Source organism: Macrobrachium nipponense, chromosome 4 (genome assembly GCF_015104395.2).
Source record: "Macrobrachium nipponense isolate FS-2020 chromosome 4, ASM1510439v2, whole genome shotgun sequence".
Classification (NCBI taxonomy): domain Eukaryota; kingdom Metazoa; phylum Arthropoda; class Malacostraca; order Decapoda; family Palaemonidae; genus Macrobrachium; species Macrobrachium nipponense.
In genome coordinates, this window is record NC_061100.1 from 51,290,787 (window position 1) to 51,314,814 (window position 24,028).

Below are 24,028 nucleotides of genomic sequence, written 5' to 3' on the forward strand. Positions count from 1 at the left end.
CCAGTCAGCATGACCTCATTCCGACCACTGGGAAAATTTTGAAGCTTCTGGTTGACCTTTCCTCAACGTCAGGAGGGTTCTGGAGCTATGGTCATTCAAGCAAAGCCTAACACTGACTCCGGACGAATAAATAAATTTGCACAGCTGGTTTGGAAGCATAAAGGCTGGTGGGGTAGGCAACCAAACACCAACCCATTTAATAGCTAAGGGCAGAAGAAAGAACAAAAGCAAAGATATGATGATTCTGACTTAACATTGTCAGCTTTATGGACATTATATTGTAGAAGCATTTTTAAATTCATGGACATACCAATGTATTGTAACATGTTTTCCAAATACAGGGTTGATTTAATAAAAAAAAAAAAAAAAGGAAAAGGAATGTCCAAGGAAATGGTGCCGTGAAGGTGGCCTAGGTGATAGTAATAATGATAACAATAATAATAATAATAATAAAATAATAATAATAATAATAATAATAAATTTGAAAACTGTGACGACGTAAAGATGAAGTTAGTCTAGAAAACTATTTAATATAACTGACAGGCAAAAAGAGGTCATTTGAATGAACCTCCAAAAATAGAGAGGTGAAGTAAGCTAACATTATCTCGGGGGAAATTAGTTTCATACCATTTTATTTTTCAGTATGTAATGAATAAAGAGTATTTTTATACGTACTTTAAAAAAAAAAAAAATTTTTTTTTGTCAAAGCCATTGAAGTTTTCAGCTGTGTTTAGATTGTTAAGGGTAAACTTATTATAAGGTAAACATTATTATTATTATTATTATTATTATTATTATTATTATTATTATTATTATTTTGGATTATTATTATGTATTATTATTATTTATATTATCATTATTATTATTAATTAATTATTATTTATTATTATTATTATTATTAATTAATTATTATTATGTGTGTGTGTGTATCACAGTCTTCCAATTCGACTGGGTGGTATTTATAGTATGGGGTTCAGGGTTGCATCCTGCCTCCTTAGGAGTCCATCACTTTTCTTACTGTGTGTGCCGTTTCTAGGATCACACTCTACTGCGTGAATCATGTAGCTACTTCAGCCCCTAGTTTTTCTAGATTCGTTTTCAGGGGTGTTGGGATCGTGCGAAGTGTTCCTATGATTATGGGTACAATTTCCTCGGGCATATCCCATGTCCTTATTTATATTTTCAGGTCTTGACACTTATCCATTTTTTCCCTTTCTTTCTCTTATTATTATTATTATTATTATTATTATTATTATTATTATTATTATTATTATTATTATTATTATTATTATTATTTGCTGAGCCATAGAAAAACATTTAGAAATTCACGTGTGCTGTATTGCAGAGATTTTGAGGATCTCATTTTCTGCGATTTGTAGTACCTCTACCGCAGAAGTAGGAAAACTCTCTCTCTCTCTCTCTCTCTCTCTCTCTCTCTCTCTCTCTCTCTCTCTCTCTCGTCTCCTCCTCTCCTTTCTCTAAGTCGTGTAATAGGTTTCCTGTTCGATGGGATTACTGTAGTACTTATTGGTCTTTAAATGGAAAATTTGATTAAGGAGAAAAACTAAGATAATCTGTGGATTTATACGGTTTTATATGTAGATGTCAAGAAAATATGACACCAGTACAGCTCGTGCGTATATATAGTATTATAATTATTTTTTCTTGCCTGTTCTCTTGTTGTTAAGTCAATTAATATGTGAGATTAAATTTAGAATTTTATATATGTGTGTGCATGTATGTGTGTGTCTCTTCACGTATGTCTGCGTGTGCATATTTTTTTGTATTTATTTTTTACGAAGACGAATAGTTCTTGAAGGAGCTGTGTTCCTCTGGTAAATAGATTGGATGAAATTGTTAAAGTTGAGTAATTATATAATATATATTATCTATATATATATATATATATATATATATATATATATATATATATATATAAAGTACTCGCTTATATGTGTGTGTGCTTTTCACTATACTAATTAGTTACATGTTAGGTATATATAATATATATATATATATATATATATATATATATATATATAAAGTTAACTTGCTTATTTATATATGTGCTTTTGTCACTAAACTAATTAGTTACATGTTAGAGTATTATTTGTTGTATAATGAATGTTTTATATCTGTTTTTACCTCAATGTAATTTCCATAGTTATCTTGCAGTACTTCGGTGCTTCTTGGATTTCATTTTCAATACTTCTTTCACCCTTGTATCTAACACGTAAGAGATCTTCCTCCTTCTTAAATCTTCAAGGTTTTTTTTTTTTTTTTTTTTTTTTTTTTTGTATATGTACACTTTGTTATTATACTTTGTTCACCTTTTCGATTCAAATTCAACATTTACCTTGCAAACAGTTCATCTCATTATCATTATTTTATTTTTATTATATTCATAGACAGGTACCTACACTTCACTCTTGTAAAGGGGAGTGGTTTAATAATTCCCTCATACATTCCAACCTTGGATTCCCTAGACAACTTCAAGTCTCTCTACCATCTTTTGCGCACACACACACACACACACACACACACACTGTTGCCTTTCTTGCACTTGACCAATTTTGTGAATTGACTCCTCTCATCATGCCACCATTCTCATATTTGCTTCTAAGCGCCTATACAAGTCAGCATCTTCCATTATTCACCACCCGTATTAAAATTAATTTTTTTTATTCCTTTTTCTCTTAGAACCAGTTTTGCTATATTTCTTCCCAACATTTTAATCGTGCACACACTTTCAAACTCTTTTGCTAGTTCTGTTGGGAGCATCAGTTATTCTGTACCCCACTAATTTATATATATATTTACACACACACACACACACACACACACACTTGACAACTTTGACTCTGCCCATACTGTCCTTTCCCTTCCTTCTCCCATAATCAATCCATAAAAATATCGAATGGCTACGAAGGCCTGACTCACATCCATCTCAGATCCACTTTTACAACAAATTATTCACTCTCCTTCCAAGATATTCTTTCACAAGCTTTTCTTCCACCATAAAACCTTTCAATCATCCACAGCAGCATATCCTCTGCGCCTCAAATCCTTATTATTCTCTCTCTCTCTTGTATATATATGTGTGTACAATAATATATATAATATATATATATATATATATATATATATATATATTATATATATATAGTATGTATGTGTATAAACTATATCCGTAAATCCACGGTAGAAAGGTAAGTGAAACAGGGACTTGGAACAAGTACTTTTTCCAGGTCCGTGTTTCACTTACCTCTCAACCGTGGATTTAAGGATATTCTCAAGTACGTGTATGAACATATGTGATATATGTTGATTATGTGCCGATCTTATTGCATTCTGTGTACTAATTTCTACCCTTTATCCATTTTTATCTGAATGTTGGGTGGATAGTGTGCCTTGAGCCTTCCCCTGTCTTCTACTCCCAGCATCGTGTCAGAAGAGTTCCTGGGATCTATGGTAGGTGGGACGTTCTGACTTGGGAGATGGAACAAGCTTTCTTTTTGGGAGCGGTTCTGGTGGCTTTTTTTTTTCGGTGGTTTATCCTGGTTTGTTTTCTTTTGTTAGTATGTATAGCCACGCGCTAATTGTTTACGTAAACGTTACACCTTCTCCACGAATGAATGTATATATATACACGTACGTACGTACGTTCGTATTTATGTATATATATATATATATATATATATATATATATATATATATATATATATATATATATACATACTACATACATACACTCACATTGTAAAACCGCCTAGTGATATTTTTTATACACACGTAATGAAGATTCGATTTGTTAAGAGGCACTGAATTTCCGATTTACTGTTTGGCAATTGCACATTCATCCCCTGTGTTTGTTTCGTCTTGTCTTCAGTTAAATGATTAGTATCGTTTTAATGCTTTTGAACACTTGCAGGCGTTAAAAAAAACACCATTCAGTCTGTTGGATAAATATGAAGACTTCAGGCTTTTGAAATGCATTGTGATTTATTTACTCTGCTTTTGTTCTTTTGCACTTCAATTTTGGCTTTGTAATTTGACATGCATCTATCTGTAAGCTTTTTCGATATTTTAACAAGATGTCGTCAAGTTGAGAGATCCAGGACGGCAATGACTTTTCCTGTGCTCTCCCTTCATGGTACTGTAATTTGCATTAATTGATTATAGGTCAAAATGAAAGTGATTTACCCTCGTGGATAGATTTCGTTTAACTGAGATCGTGAGGAGAGGAAGAAAATATGGACATTTGGTTTACATTGTGTGTCATCTAAACAATATAGAAAACTGGAGCGAATTTCTATTGTATAGCCTGTGGAAAAATGCGAAGGTAAGTTACGTTGGGAAAACTCCTCGGCGTCATTCAAATGTTTTACAAACTTTTCCGATAAATTTACTGTTTATGTTCGCCCAAGAAAATTTAGAGAAAAAAAAAATTCTCCGTAGGTTTTCGGAGAGTGAAACTCATAATTCACTGTATTGTTATTTGAAGAAATATAATATTGTTACTCTCCGTTTAATTGGCTGATCTTGGAAGTATTTAAACAAAAGTAGATGAGAGTTTGTGTACTCGGACACACACACACACACACACTATTGAAACGTATTTTGTGTAGAATGTCCGTAATCCATTGATACATATATATGTGTGTTTGTGTGCTCTCTCTCTCTCTCTCTCTCTCTCTCTCTCTCTCTCTCTCTCACACACACACACACACACACACAGAGCGCTTCAGTGGCGTGGTCGGTATGGTGCTGGTGTGCCACCTCGTCCGCGAGTTCGATTCTCGGGCATTCTATTGAGGTGTGAAAGATGTGTATTTCTGGTAATAGAAGGTGCACTCTCGACGTAGTTCGGAAGTTACGTAAGGCCGTTGGTCCCGTTGCTGAATAACCACTGGTTCCATGCAACGTAAAAACACCATACAAACAAACAAACACACACAACTACTACTACTAAGGTAAAAAATGCTGTTTTGTGAGTTACATCTTTCTCTTATCTCTGGTAGTGAGTTGTAGTTAATCAATAAAATCCTTATGTTTGTTTAGTTGACAGTGTGCTGAATTATTTGTGAGAAAATTATATGAAGTTAGTAAATTTAACAAAAGTAACTCTTATTTTACCAAAAGGCGTAACGACAGATTCCGTCAAGTGGAATTGCCTTAGGCTAAATCTAAGGATAAGGTATATAATGAGTTTGAGCAGCGAATGGTACTACAGAAGGTTACATGGTATATATACCCGATATCAAGTCGAGAGCAAATCTGGTCAAATAAGAAGAGTGCATTGTTCCCCTTCGGAGAGTCCATCTTTTTATGAATTGTGAATGGGAGTCTATTTTATTTATTTATTGTTTTTATGAGTAAGGGCCAGTGAAAGTGATATCTTGTTTGGCTCTGTTAGCCCCCATCCCTCCAAATCATTGAAGATAAAGGAAAATGAAGGAAGCGTCAGGCTTTCGGGCTTTTAGAGAAAGAAGGAAATTTTTCATGATTAGCAGAGCTTTGCCCAAAGATTCATAGTCTGAAGTTTTTTAACAGTATGCGGTCCTTTCCGTATGAGGGTTTCCATCCATTAGTCGCTGAGAGAGAGAGAGAGAGAGAGAGAGAGAGAGAGAGGGGGTGGGGTGGGGGAGCCGTTAGCAGTGAATGCCATGTCGAGTGTGGTAATGAATTTATGAGGTAGATATGTGTCCCATTTCGCGATGACTGACCAACCAAACACGCCGACACAATCACCACGTGAGGCCTTTTTGGCACTGGGATCCGTTACCTCTAAGATTGGTCGGGGAATCTGGCCCAGGGTGGAGGCCGAAAGGGAATATTTGTTGCTGAATAGCATTCATATGGCATCATTGCGCCATTGAGATGGACATACCTGTCAATCAGTATATTCCTTTGGGAAATAGGTTTCGCTGAAATCTAGAGTCAATTATGATCGCTTCATTGAAGGTTGTTAGGCTCTTCATATTTCAGATGCTATTTTAGATCCAGATCCCAAGAAGAAGTTAATTCAGGACAAATGACCAGACATGGTTGGATGATGCATGTAGACGGGCTTACCTTGGCAAACAGACTAAATTCGACACATGGAGACGAAATCGTTCAAATGGAAACGACACCATTTTCGTTGAGTCTCCCCGTGCTGAGAACAGAACTTACCATACAGCCGAGAGAAATGGTAATACTTCCTTGAAAAGGAACTGGAAGTAGTTACTCAGCCTTATCTTTAGTGGACCAAATTTTGGGTCAGGCTAGTCTTCCATTCCACAGCTACTAACAGATGATGGTAGACTGGTTGTTGGCCTTAGGGAAAGGGGTGAACTGCTTCGTCGAGCTTTCGAAGCTAACCAGCCAGCTGATGATGTCCCTCTCTCTGATACTTGCCATCCTGAACCTCTCTTAAAATTTGCATTTCGCTCCAGGAATGTTAAAAAAATTACTTGATAATCATGATGGCTGGGATGGAGAAGATCCTGACGAGATCTCTCTCTCTCACCACCCCTTTTTTTTTTTTTTTTTTTTTTTTTTTTTTTTTTTTTCCAAAATTTCTAGCGTGTCGCCCAAGATGAGTAGATTCTATAGATTTCTGTGTTGACATAGTATCGTGCGGATGAGCGCAAGCTTAGTAATTTCAGCGTCTGCTGCAAAGAGTGGCATATCTGCAGACTGCAGTGAATAGAGGTCAATTTCTGTTCTCCCTGTGCTCTCCAGAGTGGCTGAAAAACTTAGCATTATTATTCCACCATCTAAGTATGTGGAATCAAAATGATTATGAGCAGATAGTCACTATACATATAGATAGCGGTTAGGTTTCTGCGATGCTCTTTGACACAGTCAGGACATGCCATTTGTAAGAGTACCTTGATCAGGGTTTGGAGTGCAGAGTAGTGATTCAAATAGACTTTAGTGCTGCTTTCGATTTAGTAAATCATAAGGCACTTACTATTTATAAACTTAAGGATCTTGGAGTGGGTGGATATGTTTTAGGATAACTTCAAGATTTCCTTACAGGTGGGGAGCAGCGAGTTGCTGTTGATGACATATTAAGTGATCCATTTGTGGGTGTAGTAAAATTCCCCCTTATGAGAAATGAAGCTGCCCTCAGCCTCAATCGAGACTTGGACTGGATCAGTATATGGTGTTGACGGTGGGGAATGACACTAAACTCCAGTAAAACGAAAACACTACTGATGAGCAGGTCTAGTACAGATGTTTCACCCAATCCTCCCCTTCAGTTGGATGGGGCTTTGCTGATGTAACTTAGAACTCACAGCTTACTGTTGAGAACCATCTAATGACAGTTTCAGCAAATGCCGCACGAAAATTAGGTAACGTTCGTTTGGCCACCTATATTTATAACTTACAAAATCAATGCAACCTGTTTTAGCTCGTTTGCCCTTCCTTTACTGGAATACTGTTCTCTGGTGTGGATGTCTGCTTCTGCCAGAGATTCGTCTCTTTTTAGAGAGTGGTTCGTGGTGGTAGGTTTCTGTTTTCAAATGTTACCGGTTATGACTTGGACCATCAACGGATTGTCTCTCGTTTGTCATTTTTTCATCACTTGTATTTCAACAGAGATCTTTCACATTCAGAGTTGATCGCGCTGGTCCTCAAGACCTAAATTTCATAGTCAATCAATCAATCAGTCATGAGTAACCAGATTCCCTGAACAGCAGCAGCAATATGCAGTAAATGTGCCTCTCTGTCGAACTTCTCAGTTCCAGAGGTAATTTATTTCTCACACCATCGGACTGTGGAACGGTCTACCTGAGGACGCCGTGCGATTGAAACTTCAACAGTCAAGCTAAGATACAATGAACTACTACCCTAATGCTCTTCTCATTGCATTTTAATACATTATTTTCTCTTATTTTTTCATTCTTTTCTTTTCTTTTTAATAAGTGAGATTCTTCTTTCTGTATTTCTCTTTACCTTCTCTTGCTTCCTATTGAACAGCGTATTCTTTGGAAGCTTGAATTTCAAGTCATTGGCCCCTTGTGGGCTTGTTCCATGTGAATAGGGCTCCTTTTCTGAATAATGATAATGATCATCTGTACTCGGCATTTTTAACAGCTTGTTAACTATGATGGCGAAAGGAGTGAAGTCGTCGAAGCAGTGTTACGTCAGTTAGGTTTGTGTCTGTTACTCTTGTGTCATGAATCGTTAGTGTGGTCCTGCTCATCTACATTATCAGTTTTCGTTCATTTGAGCATTTCCGAGTCACAAAATATTAGTTCTTTTAATTTTTTAGGTTTTCATCAAGTTTTAATTTTGCCTCCAGAAAGCGGTAGTACGAGAAAGTTGATTTTCTGAGTTTCCTTGATTAGATTGTCATCTTTGGACGAAGAGCGAACGGGAAAATTTCCCGAAACTTGATATTCCTTAGGAATGAACCGCAAGGTGGCATTGCTTTATCATGGATGGTTTCAGGTTACTTAATTCAAAATAAATCTGCTCATCTACTTTTATGTGATAAGAGAAAAGTTATGGTGTGGTAGTTTTTCCTCAGTCAGTCAGCCTCGGGACATAAATGGAAAAGAAATATATTAAGACGGATATTTCCCCCTTTACATACAAAAATACAATCGTACATTAATACTTATGGATATTTATACGCATACATATATATATATATATATATATATATATATATATATATATATATATATATATATATTTATACTTATATACATACTTATGTGAATGCACGTGTAGACTAATATATATATATATATATATATATATATATATATATATATATATATATATATTGTGAGTGTCTTTTTATGCATGCATGCATGTTTTGCTGAATTGAGAATAAGCCTTTAAAAGGCTTATTCTCAATTCAGCAAAACATGCATGCATACAAACAAAAGACACTAAATTATTACATAGGTGGCTGGAAGTACTAGGCGGAGATTCGCGGAAGATGAAGCACGGCTAAAAATAATAAGGATCAGAGGTTACACGTTAACTGATGTCTCTTGTGAAAAGTCATTGATTTGAGAGAGAGAGAGAGAGAGAGAGAGAGAGAGAGAGAGAGAGAGAGAGAGAGAGAGAGAGAGGTTGGGGGGGGGGGGCTGTACAAATCCTTACCAGTGTCTTATATATATATATATATATATATATATATATATATATATATATATAAAATCTTCATAACACGAAGATGATATATGTCAATATAGTCCACAGGGGAAAAGAGAATAAAAGACTCTAGTAGCTCGGTAATTTCGCCTTCCACCAGGCCTCCTCAAGAGCTTTATTTTAACTAAACAGAGTGAGTATTACAAAAAATCATAAACAGTTTCCCACTGGAAAAATAAAGTTATAACAACTGTCAAAGTAAAAATTAGGTTGTTTAAATCATAAACAAGTGGTCAAATCAGCAATTCAAACAAGTAAAAGAGAGAACTACTCAACGATTTGCTGATTGGTCATTTAAACTTTTCCCTGAATTTGCATTGTTGGGAAACAATATGAAGGAATAAATGGTCCAATTTATTTATGCTCTGACTTATATTGAAGTTCTTTTGTTTGCTCAAACATATGTAAGCTGTTTCTAACAAGTTTCTTGCAATCATATCTTTTCTTTGATTAATGTCTCTGTTTTGTTCCAAAGGATAGGACAGCCACAATTTTGTACATGTAAATTCACAGCACTGTTTGGAGAATTTGTTTTTACATAATATCGATGCTGGGAAATTCTCTTATCGATATCTTTTCCTGTTTGTCCCAGGTAGAATTTGCCACATTCACAAGGTATTTTGTAAACCACACCTTCTTCTTGTTTGGGGCTGTTGCAAATAACTGTTTCCTACTCTGTTGGAGTAAGAAAATACCACTAAAGTTTAATAATCCCAAAGGATAAACAATATCAATGAATGAAGGGGGGAATGGGAGAACCAGAGTATTACTCATATCATATTCCTTTTGATGATTATTCTATAATAAGTTTGTTTAGCTAAGAATAAACATTCCTCTGTTTCCCTGATCGAAAAGTTGTTTTTTCTGCCAATTCTTGAAGAGACCTGGTGGAAGGCGAAATTATCAAGCTACTAGAGTCTTTTATTCTCTTTTCGCCTGTGGACTTATATATATATATATATATATATATATGTATGTATGTATGTATGCAATAAAAGCAGTTGCATGTCCGTGTTTAGTGAACTTCAAACAAATTTACCAAAGGAAGATTGTCAAAAGGCGAAGAAGAGGTAACACTCATCCTTTCCCGTTATTCCTTCATCTGTATGCCGTGCATAAACGTATCTTAGGAGATGTGTGTATATTGCTAATATGCTATTTACTTTTGATTTCGTATTTTTAGCTGTGTTGTTGTTCCATTTACACATGTTACATGAATTAGAATTTCGCATATATTTATTGCTTAGTGTCTGTGGGCGTGGGTCCTTTGGTGCCCATGATTGAACTGTGAGGGAAGCTGGTTTTGGTTTTCGTCCTGCATAAGTGGGTGAATATTGGTTGGATGAATGAATGTTCAGGATTCAGCCGCAAACGTTGCTGGAAGTTTAGAGGTGAGAGAGAGAAAGAGATGTCGTACACTCTTCCCCCGAACTCTTGTCAAGAAGAGTACACTAGAATGGAAAGGGCGGAATCTGACGCCAAGATGATTCCTGAAACTCATTTTATCACAGGAAATGATGTACTATCTCTCTCGCCCCCTCTATCTATCTATCTGTCTGTCTGTCTGTCTGTTTGTCTGGCTCTCTGTCTGTCCGCCTGTCTGCCCGATCTTAAATCCCAAAAGCAAACAAACCAAGAGGAGCCCAATCAAAGCAAATGAATAAAGGGCGGCCATAAAAACACCCCTTCATCACTTTTCGTTTGCAGTCGGAACTCGCTCCTTCCCTCCCTCCCACCCTCCCTCCCTCCCTCCCTCCCTCCCTCCCGCCATTCACGCACAGCAGTACTAAAGGGTTAAGCGCGCCTCCACAAAACCTACAGGGGTCTGCAGCATCAGGGAATGTGATTTGGAGGCGACCAAGCAAGCATCGGGACGACGACCGAATTTACATATCCTTTTTAATTGCGATACAATGGCCGGCGACTGATAAAAGGTGGCCGTGGATTTTCCAGCTTTGCTCCTCCGACTGATCTTCCTATTCGATTGTGAGAGTTTATAACCCCCGCCCCTCCCTCCCCTCCCCTCCCTTCCCCTGATGAATCTCTCTCAGTAACAATCTTTTAATGTAGGGTTTTAGGGACATTAGAATGATATGGACCTTGAGGAGGCGGGGTCCTACCCTTGTTGTCACCTTTTGCAGCAGACGCCCCGAAGAGGAGCGACAGAACGAAAGGATTGTCCCGAGTCGCAGCGAAGAAAGAGAAAATAAGAACGGAGAGGTCCTACGTCACAACAAGGCTGATCCTATTGAGATGTGTGAGTGAGGAAGACTATTATATCCCACCAGCAGTAGCATCACACGGCACAAAAGAGGGGCGATTTGTTCTAATGTTTATGTATGGTGGCCGCTTTTTCCTTCTCTTTTCGTAGTAATTCCTCGTAAGTATTCCTCTATTGGAAGTACATTAGCCTTGTCATACAACCTATTCAGCGGTTCTTTCCCTTTCTCCTTCTCCGCGACTTGTCATGAAAACATTTGCGGTCCTGCCGCGAGGAGAAGGCGCTCAAATGCGAGTTGCCAAAAGGCAATAGGGATCCTTCCGAAAGCTACAATAACGAGGACTGTCGTTGAACGTGTTTCGTCATCCTTCCTCAAAAGAGGCGTGCGTTGACACAGCCGCTTTCAGGCGACATGTTTTCAGAGTGATGTATTTTGCGCCTTTTAGGTACCGTCGGTTCTAATAGAATTCCAGTTTCGAGTGCCTGGGAAGAATTGATCCAGGTTTCTTTTGGAATTATTTTTTCTGGGGGGTTAGGAGGCAGTCCCGGTGTGCTTCGTCCTACATAAAAGGAGCGATTGGGAAGCAGTAAGATATTTTAACGGACGGTCTTTTGCGATGAATAAGGTACGACTTTGAAAGTAACGTTATTGCCAGACTGTCAAAGCGTGTCTAGAAAGTAGCCTCTCCTTCAAAATACTTCTTTTCTCTCATTACTTCCTTCCTTCCTTCCTTCCTTCCTTATGCGTCTCGTCATTATGCAGTTTGCCATCAAACTCCATCAGTATTTGGCTTCTAATGTACATGAGCCAATATGACCTCATGACTCTAGGCAACAAGTACATAGATTTGGGATGGTGTGAAACTGTGAAGTATACCGTTTTCCTGTATCGGTAGGAAAATTTGTTTCCTGGCTCGAAATCACAAAGAGAATCAGACTGAAAGACCATTTACCAAACCCAAATCACACCCAGAATATAAGGATTATGAACTGTCAGAATCCGAAAAGCAACCATAATGTCATTGAAATTCCTTATCTTGTTGGTGTCAATGCAAGGATCTAGAGTCAACTCATTGCCTTCGTTCATTTCACGTCCACATCGTAAATGAATCGCAGTCAGAATGTCAAGAAAAAGTTATCAGAATCTTAATGGAGGAGAAGAAGTGTTTTATGCGTCCGAATCACAATTTAGGGAAAACTGTTTTCTTACTGCCCTCCCCCCACCCCGCCCACTTCATATCTGAATCTGTGGGAGGTGAGTTTGGTTGGGTATGAATGGCAATAAAGATTATCATTATGATGTCTATATTAAATATCATAAGCATCTGAATAAAAGTGAGGACATCGCCTTCCCGAACACAGGCAAACTGGCTGAAGGATAAACATAACAGATCTGGTACTGGCAGTTCGTCACAATTTTGGGGTACATTTTGGACGACTAGTTGTACAATCTCGTGACAAACATAGCTTTCCCCAGCCTTGAATATGTGATTTTTTTTCCCAGCGTAGTTCCGTATATATATATATATATATATATATATATATATATATATATATATATATATATATATATATATATCTCACCTCAACTGCTAGTACGCTATGATACGATGGTACAGATTGATCTAGCCATCTTTTATTTTGTCTGAATTCCGCCGATTTTAGATACAATATGAAAAAGGTGGAATGATGCAGACGTGTAGGCTGTCTGTCCAACGGATGCCTAAAAGCGTCCTCTCACTCTACCAAGGAAATAAATAACCTGAACCAGAGGGAATTGTTTATGGGAAGTCTGTCTTCACTAGTCAGAATTGGAGCCTGTGGTTTTTTTTTTTTTTTTTTTTTTAACCATTCAGCCTTCAAGAGAGACCTGTCACCGTAGCCTGACGGAATTGTACTCACGCTTGAACTTCCATGTGTTGGTTCGACTCCTGCTCGAAAGGGGAAAGTTTCCCCGTTCATTTCTCTCGCGTATAGAATAGAAGTTATGGCTTATCATCGTCTTGTCTCAAAGTTAGAGTACTAATTCCTATCGAAGTTTTTTGTTCGTTTTGTTCCCCTTTTTGTTGACTGTGCAGTTGCATAAGTCTTCTCGCCTTGCAGGGCGTGGCTTCCGAGGGTACTATCCTTCCTTCCCTTCGCCGAGTTCCAGGCATGAGGATTTTAGTGCCGCGGCCGTCCTCGGCGTCTGATCTTGGGGCCCTGTGTTGCGACTCTGCCCGGCCTTTCTATTCAATCACATTGAAGCCCACTCCAAGACAGCGTGGCATAGCTTGGGTGATGCGTAAATATACACAATAGTGTGTTGACTGTGTTTCAATAAGTTGTAAAAATGTGCTTAAATAAATCAGCAATTTTATGAACACCTTATAACATAGGATGTGTGTCTCTTACTTTTAGTCGTGTTTTGCAAAACTCAATATTTTTGTGTTGGGAAACTAACTTGTGTTGCCTTATGATGATGATTCTTTTTAGAATTGATAATGTAGGCATTCAAGCAAATCACAGGACATCCCCCCCCCCCTCAAAAAAGGGGCATGGAAGAACGTAGAGGGTACAATTGTTAAGTATGTACAGTTAGGTTACCACAAAAAAAAAAAAAATAATACAACCAACTCATTTAAAAACGCTGAGGCGCGTGCATCCAGACCAGACAGCGGAAAGTAGAGCTGCATTCTGGTTGCGCAAAGGAAACGAAGTCGGCGCGAAATCCAGGCAGTGAGATAATCCCTCACATGACTTTCCTTAACCAAATCCAAAAGACGCCGAAACCTGACCTTAAGGGTTAACGCAAAACAACCTGGAATTGTCGTTTAGGATCACCGGCGGTAGAGAGCAGCCATGTTGATAACCAACCAATCTTTCGTAAACCATCGTTGAATGCCCTTGGTGAGCAGACGCTTCATTTTAAACGGACAGCCGTAGCATTTTGATTCACAGTTCAGCAGCAACAATGGATTTTGGCTTCTCGGGTGAGATCGTTGGCAAGGTACCTCGTGTTTTATTTATTTATTTATGTATTTTATTTATTATTATGCGTATAAGCCGTGATTGCAGAGCCCATACAAATCAGTGACATTTTTAATTTTCCAAAAGGGCGAGAGAAGCTTTTTCTCCAGATATGCAACGCAATTATCAGTCATCTAGCTTTCAAAGCCGGAAGAATGGAGTGAGCAAAGCAATTAGCCTGGAGAATAATGGAAGTGCTAGATTTTTCGGATTGTCTTCAACTTAGAAAATGTAATAATTCCTATAAACAATATAAACTCAAAAAATTATAATTCTTTGCGGTAAAACAATTCATGCACGAATTTTATTTTGTAGAAAAATAATCATAATTATGGAATACAAAGTCATGAATGATAATGGTGAAAGAAATTTAGTGAGATTTACTGTAATTTGCACCATAGTGCAAATTTGAATCAAGTAATTGCTTAAATTAAAACCGAAGTGGAAAATAATTCAGTGTTTGCTTTCATTGACACCAAAGTGTAAAAGAGATTCAAGAATTTACTTCCATCAGTTCAGTACCTTAGTGTAGAACAGAATCAGTAGTTATTTTAAGAAGGTCTGGAACATAAAATAAATTTAAAAATTTACCTTAAGTAGCATGGACAAGGAAAGATTAGAAAAATAAAAGTTGATTTGAATTAGTTTTATCACGTAGTTTGGGTAAAAAGATTATATTTGTTTAGACGTTGCTGTATGTTCTCCCTTAATGGTTTTTGTACAGTGACTATTGGTGGTGTGTGTACTGTACATTCATTTACTGATTCATTTCTTCGGGTTTATTTTCGTTTGTATATGATTTGGTTTGATTTCTATAGATTTTTGGCATTTTGCCAAACACTGGGACAACTAAGGCCATTCAGTGCTGAAACTTAAATTGGCAGTAAAAGGTTTGAAAGGTGTAACAGGAGGAAAGCCTCGCAGTTGCACTGTGAATCAAGTGTTAGGAGAAGGTGGACAGTAAGATGGAAGTAAGAGAATGTGAACGTATGTACAGTAAAAGGAATGCAAGTAGTTGCAGATAGGGGCCGAAGGGACGCTGCAAAGAACATTAAGCAATGCCTAAATTACACCAAACGAGGTGCACTGCCGGCGCTACCTCCCTACGGGGTCGTTTCTATATGTGATCTGACTTGAAGTCTTATTCTCTCTGTGGAGGACTTCCCTCAAGACAGTTCGAAGTCCATGTATGTTTCGTCTGTGTTTATTGCTTTTCAGAGACTTGCAGGTGGTTTAGCTATTTCCTTCGAAGAATATGCCACCTAAAAATCTCAACCACGTGGGAAATAAATCCAGCTGCATAATTATAAAATGAAGAAAGGTGTCAATGCTCTCCCAGCTCCCACAGCCCCAGAGCTTTGGGGAAACCTTGGATTGTGGTTGAGGTTTACCTGGAAAATCTCTCTCTCTCTCTCTCTCTCTCTCTCTCTCTCTCTCTCTCTCTCTCTCTCTCTCTCTCTCTCTCTCTCTCTCTCTCGAAGACCCAATAAATTTCGGACATGTAGCAGAACAAATAAGGGTAGACATCAATGCTCCGGCAAATAGTATCTGTTCCATGATATCACAATAACAAGAATACTTAGGAAAGCCCTAAATAGTGAGAGGAAGTTTGTCTCTATCTGTTTGCTCAGTTATGATTTATTCCGAATAATAATTCGTACATTTCCAGATTTTCTTACGTTAGCATATATTCTAGAGATGCTCATACATGTCCATAAGCATACGTCACCCTTTGTATGTCTAGTGCCCCTTTCAGAAATTTGTGTGTGGAACTTTGTTTGTCGTGTTTCTGTCTCAATTCAGTATAGAATTAGTGATCCTTTTACTTAACTACATTGGTCTGTCTGTCGCCTTATATGTTTTACAGCTTTTGGAATGCATATGTAATATCTGGAGGGCCCCCCCCCCCCCCCCCCTTTGAGGTTGGAAATGTACATGTGTATGAACTTTTTTTTTTTGATAGTACAAAAATCTTCCTTGGTTGTATTTCATCTCTTTTAAGTAATATTAAAGCCTCCTAACTTTGTTTTAGAAGTCTTGTAGGTGCCAAGTTCCCACATGCATTTCCTTCGCTGCAGTTCGTTCTACAGCATTTGTTTTGCGCCATAATGAATCTGTTCCCGTTGGTGGCTCAGTCGAAGATGGAGAATGAGATGCAGAAAATTTCGTCGGGATGATTTTTGTGTTGACGCTCCGGTTGCAGAAGTGTCTTGGTCTTTTTTTTTTAACCACTGCTATTGAGGTTACCTGTATTAATCCAGGTTTTTCCTTGTTCTTAGTTGCCTTTGTCGTTGAAGGTGAGGAAAACACGCTTGAAAAAAAGACCAATTATTTCAGATGGCTCCCTCGTGGCTTTTCGACGTTTGCTTGAAATGACGGCATTTTTGTGAGAAGGTTTATTGATTGAGGCAACATGCGGAAACCAACGTCGCAACGAAGTGTCGAGGCTGGTTAAAAGAGATGAATGAATTTGGGAAGGGAAAAGAATTTAATGTTGATAATGCGCACACTTGTTTTTCATTGTTGAGGATAACTTGTTCACTGGCCGTGCTGCAAGTGCTCCCCAAAGACACTTTTGGGATCATGCCTCGTTGATTCCTGAGGACTAGGATAATTTAGAATGATGTCCTGGTCCCGAAAATGCAAAAGAATATCAAGGACACACGTGCAGTATATACTGGGCAAAGAAGCGTCAAGTTGCAGCAACAGTGCCATGTATTATTGCGTATGTCATAAATTGTATATGTTGTACTCTTCTTTGTTTGTTAAAATGGTAGTTGTGGTTTCTCATATAGTTTTCATGTTGGGCAACGAACACAAAGTGGCATCTCTTCCTCAATAAGAAAGGAGTCTGTGAGTAGAATTCCGCCTCTACATACTCTGAGTGAAATTTAATGAAGCAGTGAGTGCGTAGGACAATAGTAGTTAACATATCTTCATAATACTATGGAAAAGTACGGCCTATCATATGAGAAAGAAGTATGCATCTCTCTCTCTCTCTCTCTCTCTCTCTCTCCCTCTCTCTCTCTATCTCTCTCTCTCCGCTCTCTCTTCTCTCTCTCTCTCTCTCTCTCTCTCTCCTACGCATCGGAAAAATCCTGGCGGTTACTTTTCCCCCCACCCCCCCACAAAAAAAATCTCCCTTTCTCGTCTTTAAAGTGGATAAAATCGTTGTCTTCTTGTTTCTGGACCGTAAGAGCTGTGGTATCACGTATCCCGGCCAGGCCCCTCCTTCAAATTTGCTTGCATTTTTATCAGATTGAGTGGCTATATTCCTTGCCTCCGCCCCATAAAAGTACCGCGAGCTCCTTTTTATGTCCCTCGAGGAGACATCATGCTTCCCCTGGGAGTCGTATTGTTTTTATTTCTGCCTTCTTCGTTCGTCCGTCTCTCCGTCTGTCACGTTTCCGCCCTGTCCACCCGAGAAAGTGCACCTCGCCTTACTTCTTCCCAGCCACTGCAGAGCAGATCCAAGTTTGCGCGAAACAAACATTCCGTCACTCCCAGGGCATATTGTGTTGGCCTTGGTCACTCCGTACGTTATCTAGCGAAATGGTTTGGATTCCACGTTAAGTAGATGATCGAGGAACGTAGGACTCGCATGTTTGCGCACGGTCAGGGCCACTGACCTTTGTTTTCACCCCTAGACTGTGTGACCTTGGCCCGTTACCAAGATACTCTTGATTTCATTTAGAAACCAGCGTCGCTCATATGAAATCCACACTAGATGGGGTGGCTCCAGCAGTCCCTGTCATGTTGGTGCTTGACTGCCGCCGGATCGGGTATGAAGCCCATTTGTAGCGATGACTGTCTACACACTTCCATACAATGGCGATGATCGCAAGATTCACGGAGGTTCGTTCTATATTGTTCCCCTCGTCAAAGGGCCATGATTTTTGGAAGGTTCTTCCTTCGGATTTCTTGTTAGTCAGTATCAATGACAGTATTTATTTTGGGCTTTCTAGTTGGACCCCTAGAAGGGAAACACACCGTCAAAATACAGCATGTCACAGTCGTTGTCAAGATAAAACACGAAAAAATGCGCCGAAATGTCTCCGGCGCAATCGAGTTGTATGTACAGCTTATAATGCTGTGTGAAACTCTCAGCCACGGCCCATGAGACTCAGCCGTGACCCATGAATATATCACCCACACCCTATTGGTGGCCTGTGTTATATGCAACTATAGTGGTGCCAGAAACGCGATCATGGCTAACTTTAACGTTAAATAAAATAAAAACTACTGAGGTTAGAGAGCTGCAATTGGCTATGTTTGATGATAGAAGGGTCGATGACCAACGTACCAATTGCAGCCCTCTAGCCTCAGTAGTTTTAAGATCGGGGGGGGGGGGGGGAGGCAGGAAAGGAGCAGTCGGACGGACTAATGGTCATTCAGTCGTTTTCTTTTTCTTTGACAGAAAACTAAAAAGATTTCAGTTTGCATATCTGTACCTAACCTATACAGTTAATGCTTTGTATCTATCAGGATGTTTCTCCGAAATTGTTGGATGATGAAATTCCTGGGAAGAGATCACACACACAGCACAGCCTTCCGAGAACCCTTGGAACCAGCCTCATAGCCTCATAGCCTCATAGCCTCATGGGTTTTACGAACTGTGGACCCACGGCAAGAGCGGCACTGCGTAAGCCTCGCCTTTTCCTCATTCGCAACAGTGGAGTGGTGTCACTGCCTCTTGAATTCGTACACTATATTTTTGGCTGAAGATGCTCTCATGCTAGTTTGCAAGATTGAGAATGCGATCAATATATTATCATTTACATTACCACATAAATTTATTCAATGTAGATTTTATTGCTGTTCTGACGGCAGTTTGTATTGTTTGGAATTCGATCAGCAGCAAACCTGCCAGTTTATAGAAAGCTGGACATAAAATATCTCCAACTTTTATTGTGTTTAAGATTTTTACGGTTTTCAGGAGGCGTTAAATATTGCAAATCTCATGTGATAATTATAATTCTAGGTTAAACACATGTTTTCATCCCTCCAACATCGTTATTGTTACTGTTCTTGTTCCCTTGTTCACTGGCCATTAGATTCGTCTTTTTTTTTCGAAATCCATTCTACTGCAAAGGAACTCATAGATCCTCTGATATGACGTTTTTACTTGTGTGTGTATATATATATATATATATATATATATATATATATAAATATCAAATATATACTATATATATATATATATATATATATATATATATATATATATATAATGATATATATATATATATATATATAATTTCCCGGGTGGGGTCAAGAGAAAAGCATGGAACCAGGAGGAAACTCATTTTTTACAGACATGCTAAGAACAGGTGCCACACCCTCAAAGAGAAGAAAGATATGCATATGTGTGTGTGTTGTGTGTATATAAATATATATATATATATATATATATATATATATATATATATATATATATATATATATATATTTGTGTGTGTGTGTGTGTGTGTGTGTACACACTCCCTCTGTTAATGGCTGAGATATGACTTCTATTTTTCATAAATTGTACAGTGGCTGACACACGAGAAAACCTCTTGATGAGTTGGTAGCGGAATGACGTATTATTGTCGTTACTAGGATTTCTTTTTGTCAATATTTCTTAGAAAGCAGTTTGGCCGGAGCTTTTCGCAGTATTTTGCTGGTCTCATAGCTGTAGGGGTTAGGGTCAGGTATCCTGTATTGTCTGTCAGCGAAGTGGTTTACCCTGAAGAACCCAGGTCTGAAGGAGATTGGATATTTGTCATATTCTGTTTTATATGGCTTGTAACACACTAGTTGTACTACTAGCAATAATAATAATGATAATTAAAGTTTTTTCTGGATATAGCTAATAGTGGTTGAATGTATAAACCCTTCTTTACACCAGTATCGTGAAACACTAAGACTTTCATTTATTGGTTCTTGTTCCTACACTTAGTTTGTTTTAGCAGTATGAATTGCTTTAAGGGAGTGACTTCACAAAAATGTAAATATAATAGAAGTATTCACTAAAGAATTAAAAGGTCCAATGAATTGTCAAGCTTAATGTGCGACGGTCTCGCCCTTTGTAAATCCCCCCGTAGATGATTCTCTCTCTCTCTCTCTCTCTTCTCTCTCTCTCTCTCTCTCTCTCTCTCTCTCTCTCTCGTGATAATGTGACCTGGTGAGACTGAAACGAAGTGGTTTCAACTGACTATGTATCATTAAATGTAAGAACAAAGGCTTTTCTAACAGTTTTGTATTTAGGGTGTTGCATTCGCCAGTATCTGAAATAATTGACTTAGTGATTGCACTGCTCGATCGTGTGCCTTCAGCTCATGTATTTTAAAGATTTGTTGTTGTTTTCTTTGCAGGCACAGACGGCAGCGGGGGCCAGACAGCGGCAGCGGAGTCTGAGCTTTCGTCAGGTAAGGATCTGTAACATCCCTGATGCTGCCTTGTCTTCCGTGGAAAAATAGTTCCTTTTTCTTTTGTTGTTCATTTTCTTTGGTAGAGGGACTCTGATCACCCTTCCCTCGTTTTCGCAATGAAAAGGGCGCTTTGATTCGAATAAGGCTGTGACTTGCGCTCATCTTATGGATTGCAGTTCGCTGATCAAAAGTAATAGGGAAACGTTGCTTCTCCACACGAAATAAACTTGACACCCTCTCTCTCTCTCTCTCTCTCTCTCTCTCTCTCTCTCTCTCTCTCTCTCTCTCTCTGCTTTGCTTTCTTCTTTGTACTTTTTTCCGTTCACAATGATCTCTTTCTACTAAGGTGTATATCCAACTTGCGTAACATCACCTTGCTACAGTGTGTCCTTTTCATTAAGAACGAACCCAATGAAAATATGACACTGGTCTCGTTAAACCAGTTTATAATAATCTCTCTCTCTCTCTCTCTCTCTCTCTCTCTCTCTCTCTCTCTCTCTCTTCTCTCTGCGACGACAGGTGTAAGCGGCGCCGGCAATGCGTATTCTTGTTTCAACGGGTGGAAATTTCATCAAAGAACATTCAAAAGCCGACGTGTTTTAAGAGGCGTTGCAACATCCAGGGTCAGCGATTCCTCTTAATTAAATGAAAGTCGGTATTAGGCTTCAGTGTCATTGTGCGGAACGTTAAAAATAAAAAAAATAATATATATATATATATATATATATATATATATATATATATATATATATATATATATATATATATAAGCGAATCCCGGAAGAAGGAGAGGGAGGCATCGGGTGAGAAAATACGACCACCATTTTCGGGTGTGGGGCCCTCTTAGGTTGCTCTTGTATAAACAAACGGAGCTCCGAGGCTGTCAGTCTTCGAAGGACTGCGAGGAAGGGGGCGGGGTGGTGACGCCGGAATAAGGCCTTCCAAAGAGGGTTACTGATGTTTTAAGCATAAGACCCTCTCTCTCTCTCTCTCTCTCTCTCTCTCTCTCTCTCTCTCTCTCTCTCTCTTCTCTCTCTCAGTAGTAAACAAATTTAACTCATGAAATTGAGAAACACTGTCGTGCTGAAGGTGAGTTTACCTTATTGGCACCAGATTATTGGTGGTAATTTTACACACTAAACAATCGGGTCGTTGAGTCCACAAGAATCTCATTCATGATGGGAAAAGGTCCGAAGCCAGAAAGAGACGCATGAATTGAAAGTCTTTCGTATCGTTTTCAGAAATCATCATACTTCTGTCAAATTTTCTTGCAGCATATCTTGCTCAAAAGCAGGTTCAATTTTCGTTTATTTTATGAGGTGGATCTGTTTTGCCAATCCAAAGAAGCCGGCCCGCTTGTTGCAAGAAGCCATAAAACTATTGACTGGAAAAGTATAACTTCTGCACTGCGATGTTACAGGTTTTCTGTCGTCAGCTTGATATATTTCGCATCAGTTGTTGTGAATGTACTGAAAAACGAAATGATCCAAGCTGTCTAGGCACAGTATAAACAGCATGTGTAGGAACTAGTGCGGTGAGCCTAAAAGGAGCTGTGATGCCAGTTCTGTCTTGAAGAGCAGTGGAATTTCTGTCCCAAGAAGTAAAATGGCATCTGATCTGAAACAAGTTAAGCCTAAGAAGAAATTAGACCGATTTATTTCAATAGCATATTCCTTTATGCAAAAAAAAAAAAAAAAAAAAAAAATGGAGCCATTCTTGAAAATCAATATGTACTCACTCCAGCAAATATGTGACCTTCTGATACTTCATGTACTCGTTGTCCAGAAAAGCAGTATAGTATATGACCTCTTCATCGTAAATGCAATGCAAGTTGTGACCCGAGGAAGCAGTGTTGCATCCTAAAATCAGTATAATCTCCGTTCCAAAGAGGTCCCCCGGTCACCAACATTGTAAATTTCAGGGCAATCGTGGGAGGCTGGCTTGGGGACAATCTACCCAAAAGGGGACCTTAAAACAAACGCTTGGAAGCAAGTGTTGCAGATTGGAAAGTAAGTAAACTTCATGAGAAGAAAGAGCTGAACAAGACCATCAGGCAGTAAACAATAGTGTGGAAGATGTTTGGAAGTTTAAGGGCGATTCTGTTAATTTGAATAATCGGGGATTCCAAAATAGAACGGCCATCTTCTGTCTGTACTTGTCCTGCCCTGTTATTGAAGAATATATAATTCTTAAAGTTTTAAATATTTTTGTTTGATCTCGTGTTAGAATGCTCAGGACTATGTTCTGTAGATGACTCTTCTATAAGCATTTATTCTTACTTGCAACATTTTGTAGTACATCCCACATAGATCCCCTGACTGCATCTGGGGCCATTTCTGTGCAACGTTGGATGTAAATAAGGGATTGAGATTTGCTTTAAATATGAACAGAACATGGTCAGTTTGCTCTGGCCTCTTCCTACATCTGTGAGTTTAACTTTTAGCAATATTACTCCGAAGTGTTTGATTGTAGTTATATCCAGACTAAGCAATATTACTCCTAAGTGTTTGATTGTAGTTATATCCAGACTAGAAAATGCATCTGGATGAGTTGAGTAACGAAGTTCCCCGTGGATAGCGCATTCTCCTGATCCCCTTGTGTGCGTGTGTGTGTGTTTGTGTATGTGTGTGTATATGTATGTATGTATTTATGTATCATTGTAGTAAACACGGTTCCCGCTTATCTTCTTGAATTCTTCACACTCTCTGGATACACTTGTCTCTACAAAGCCTCATATCCAAATGGAAGAATATGAAGAAATCATGACGTTCGTAGTAGGGTTAGAACCCGCACCTAGAGTATCAGAGTTCACGTTACCGATCTATCTACGGCCGGTAACGTGATCTCGTTCTGATAATCCGGATGCCGATTCGAATCCTGTAACGGACGGGCCGAATTTCTTGATATTCTTGCACTTGCTTCCTAGGTTTCTTGGTGACAAACGTATCCAAAAAGTGACCAGGAGACAGACAGACAGACAGACAGACAGACAGACAGACAGACAGACAGACAGACAGACAGACAGACAGACAGACAGACAGACAGACAGACAGACAGAGGGGAGAAAATATGTGGGCTTAGAACAAGAATACTTCTGGTCAGATGCGTTGTAACTGAAAAAGTCCGTGTTTAAGTGTTTAGGGAAATATAATAATAATAATAATAATAATCATTATTATTATTATTATTATTATTATTATTATTATAATTATTATTATTATGGCAG

At 38.5% G+C, this 24,028-nt stretch overlaps 1 protein-coding gene across 5 annotated transcripts in view; it reads left to right on the forward strand.

Annotated features, from left to right (window-relative positions):
• The window catches only part of LOC135210925 (protogenin B-like), a 677,376-nt gene that overhangs the window by 250,616 nt on the left and 402,732 nt on the right, over positions 1-24,028 (forward strand). For 2 of the 5 annotated variants that reach the window (XM_064243892.1, XM_064243894.1), the window contains exons 2-3: positions 3,406-3,471; positions 20,746-20,799. The exons of 1 other annotated variant lie outside the window; for it this stretch is intronic. In XM_064243892.1, the coding sequence (XP_064099962.1) occupies positions 3,406-3,471; positions 20,746-20,799 (120 nt within the window). The remainder of the gene's footprint in view (positions 1-3,405; positions 3,472-20,745; positions 20,800-24,028) is intronic. 2 more of the 5 variants (XM_064243893.1, XM_064243896.1) reach the window with 1 other exon arrangement.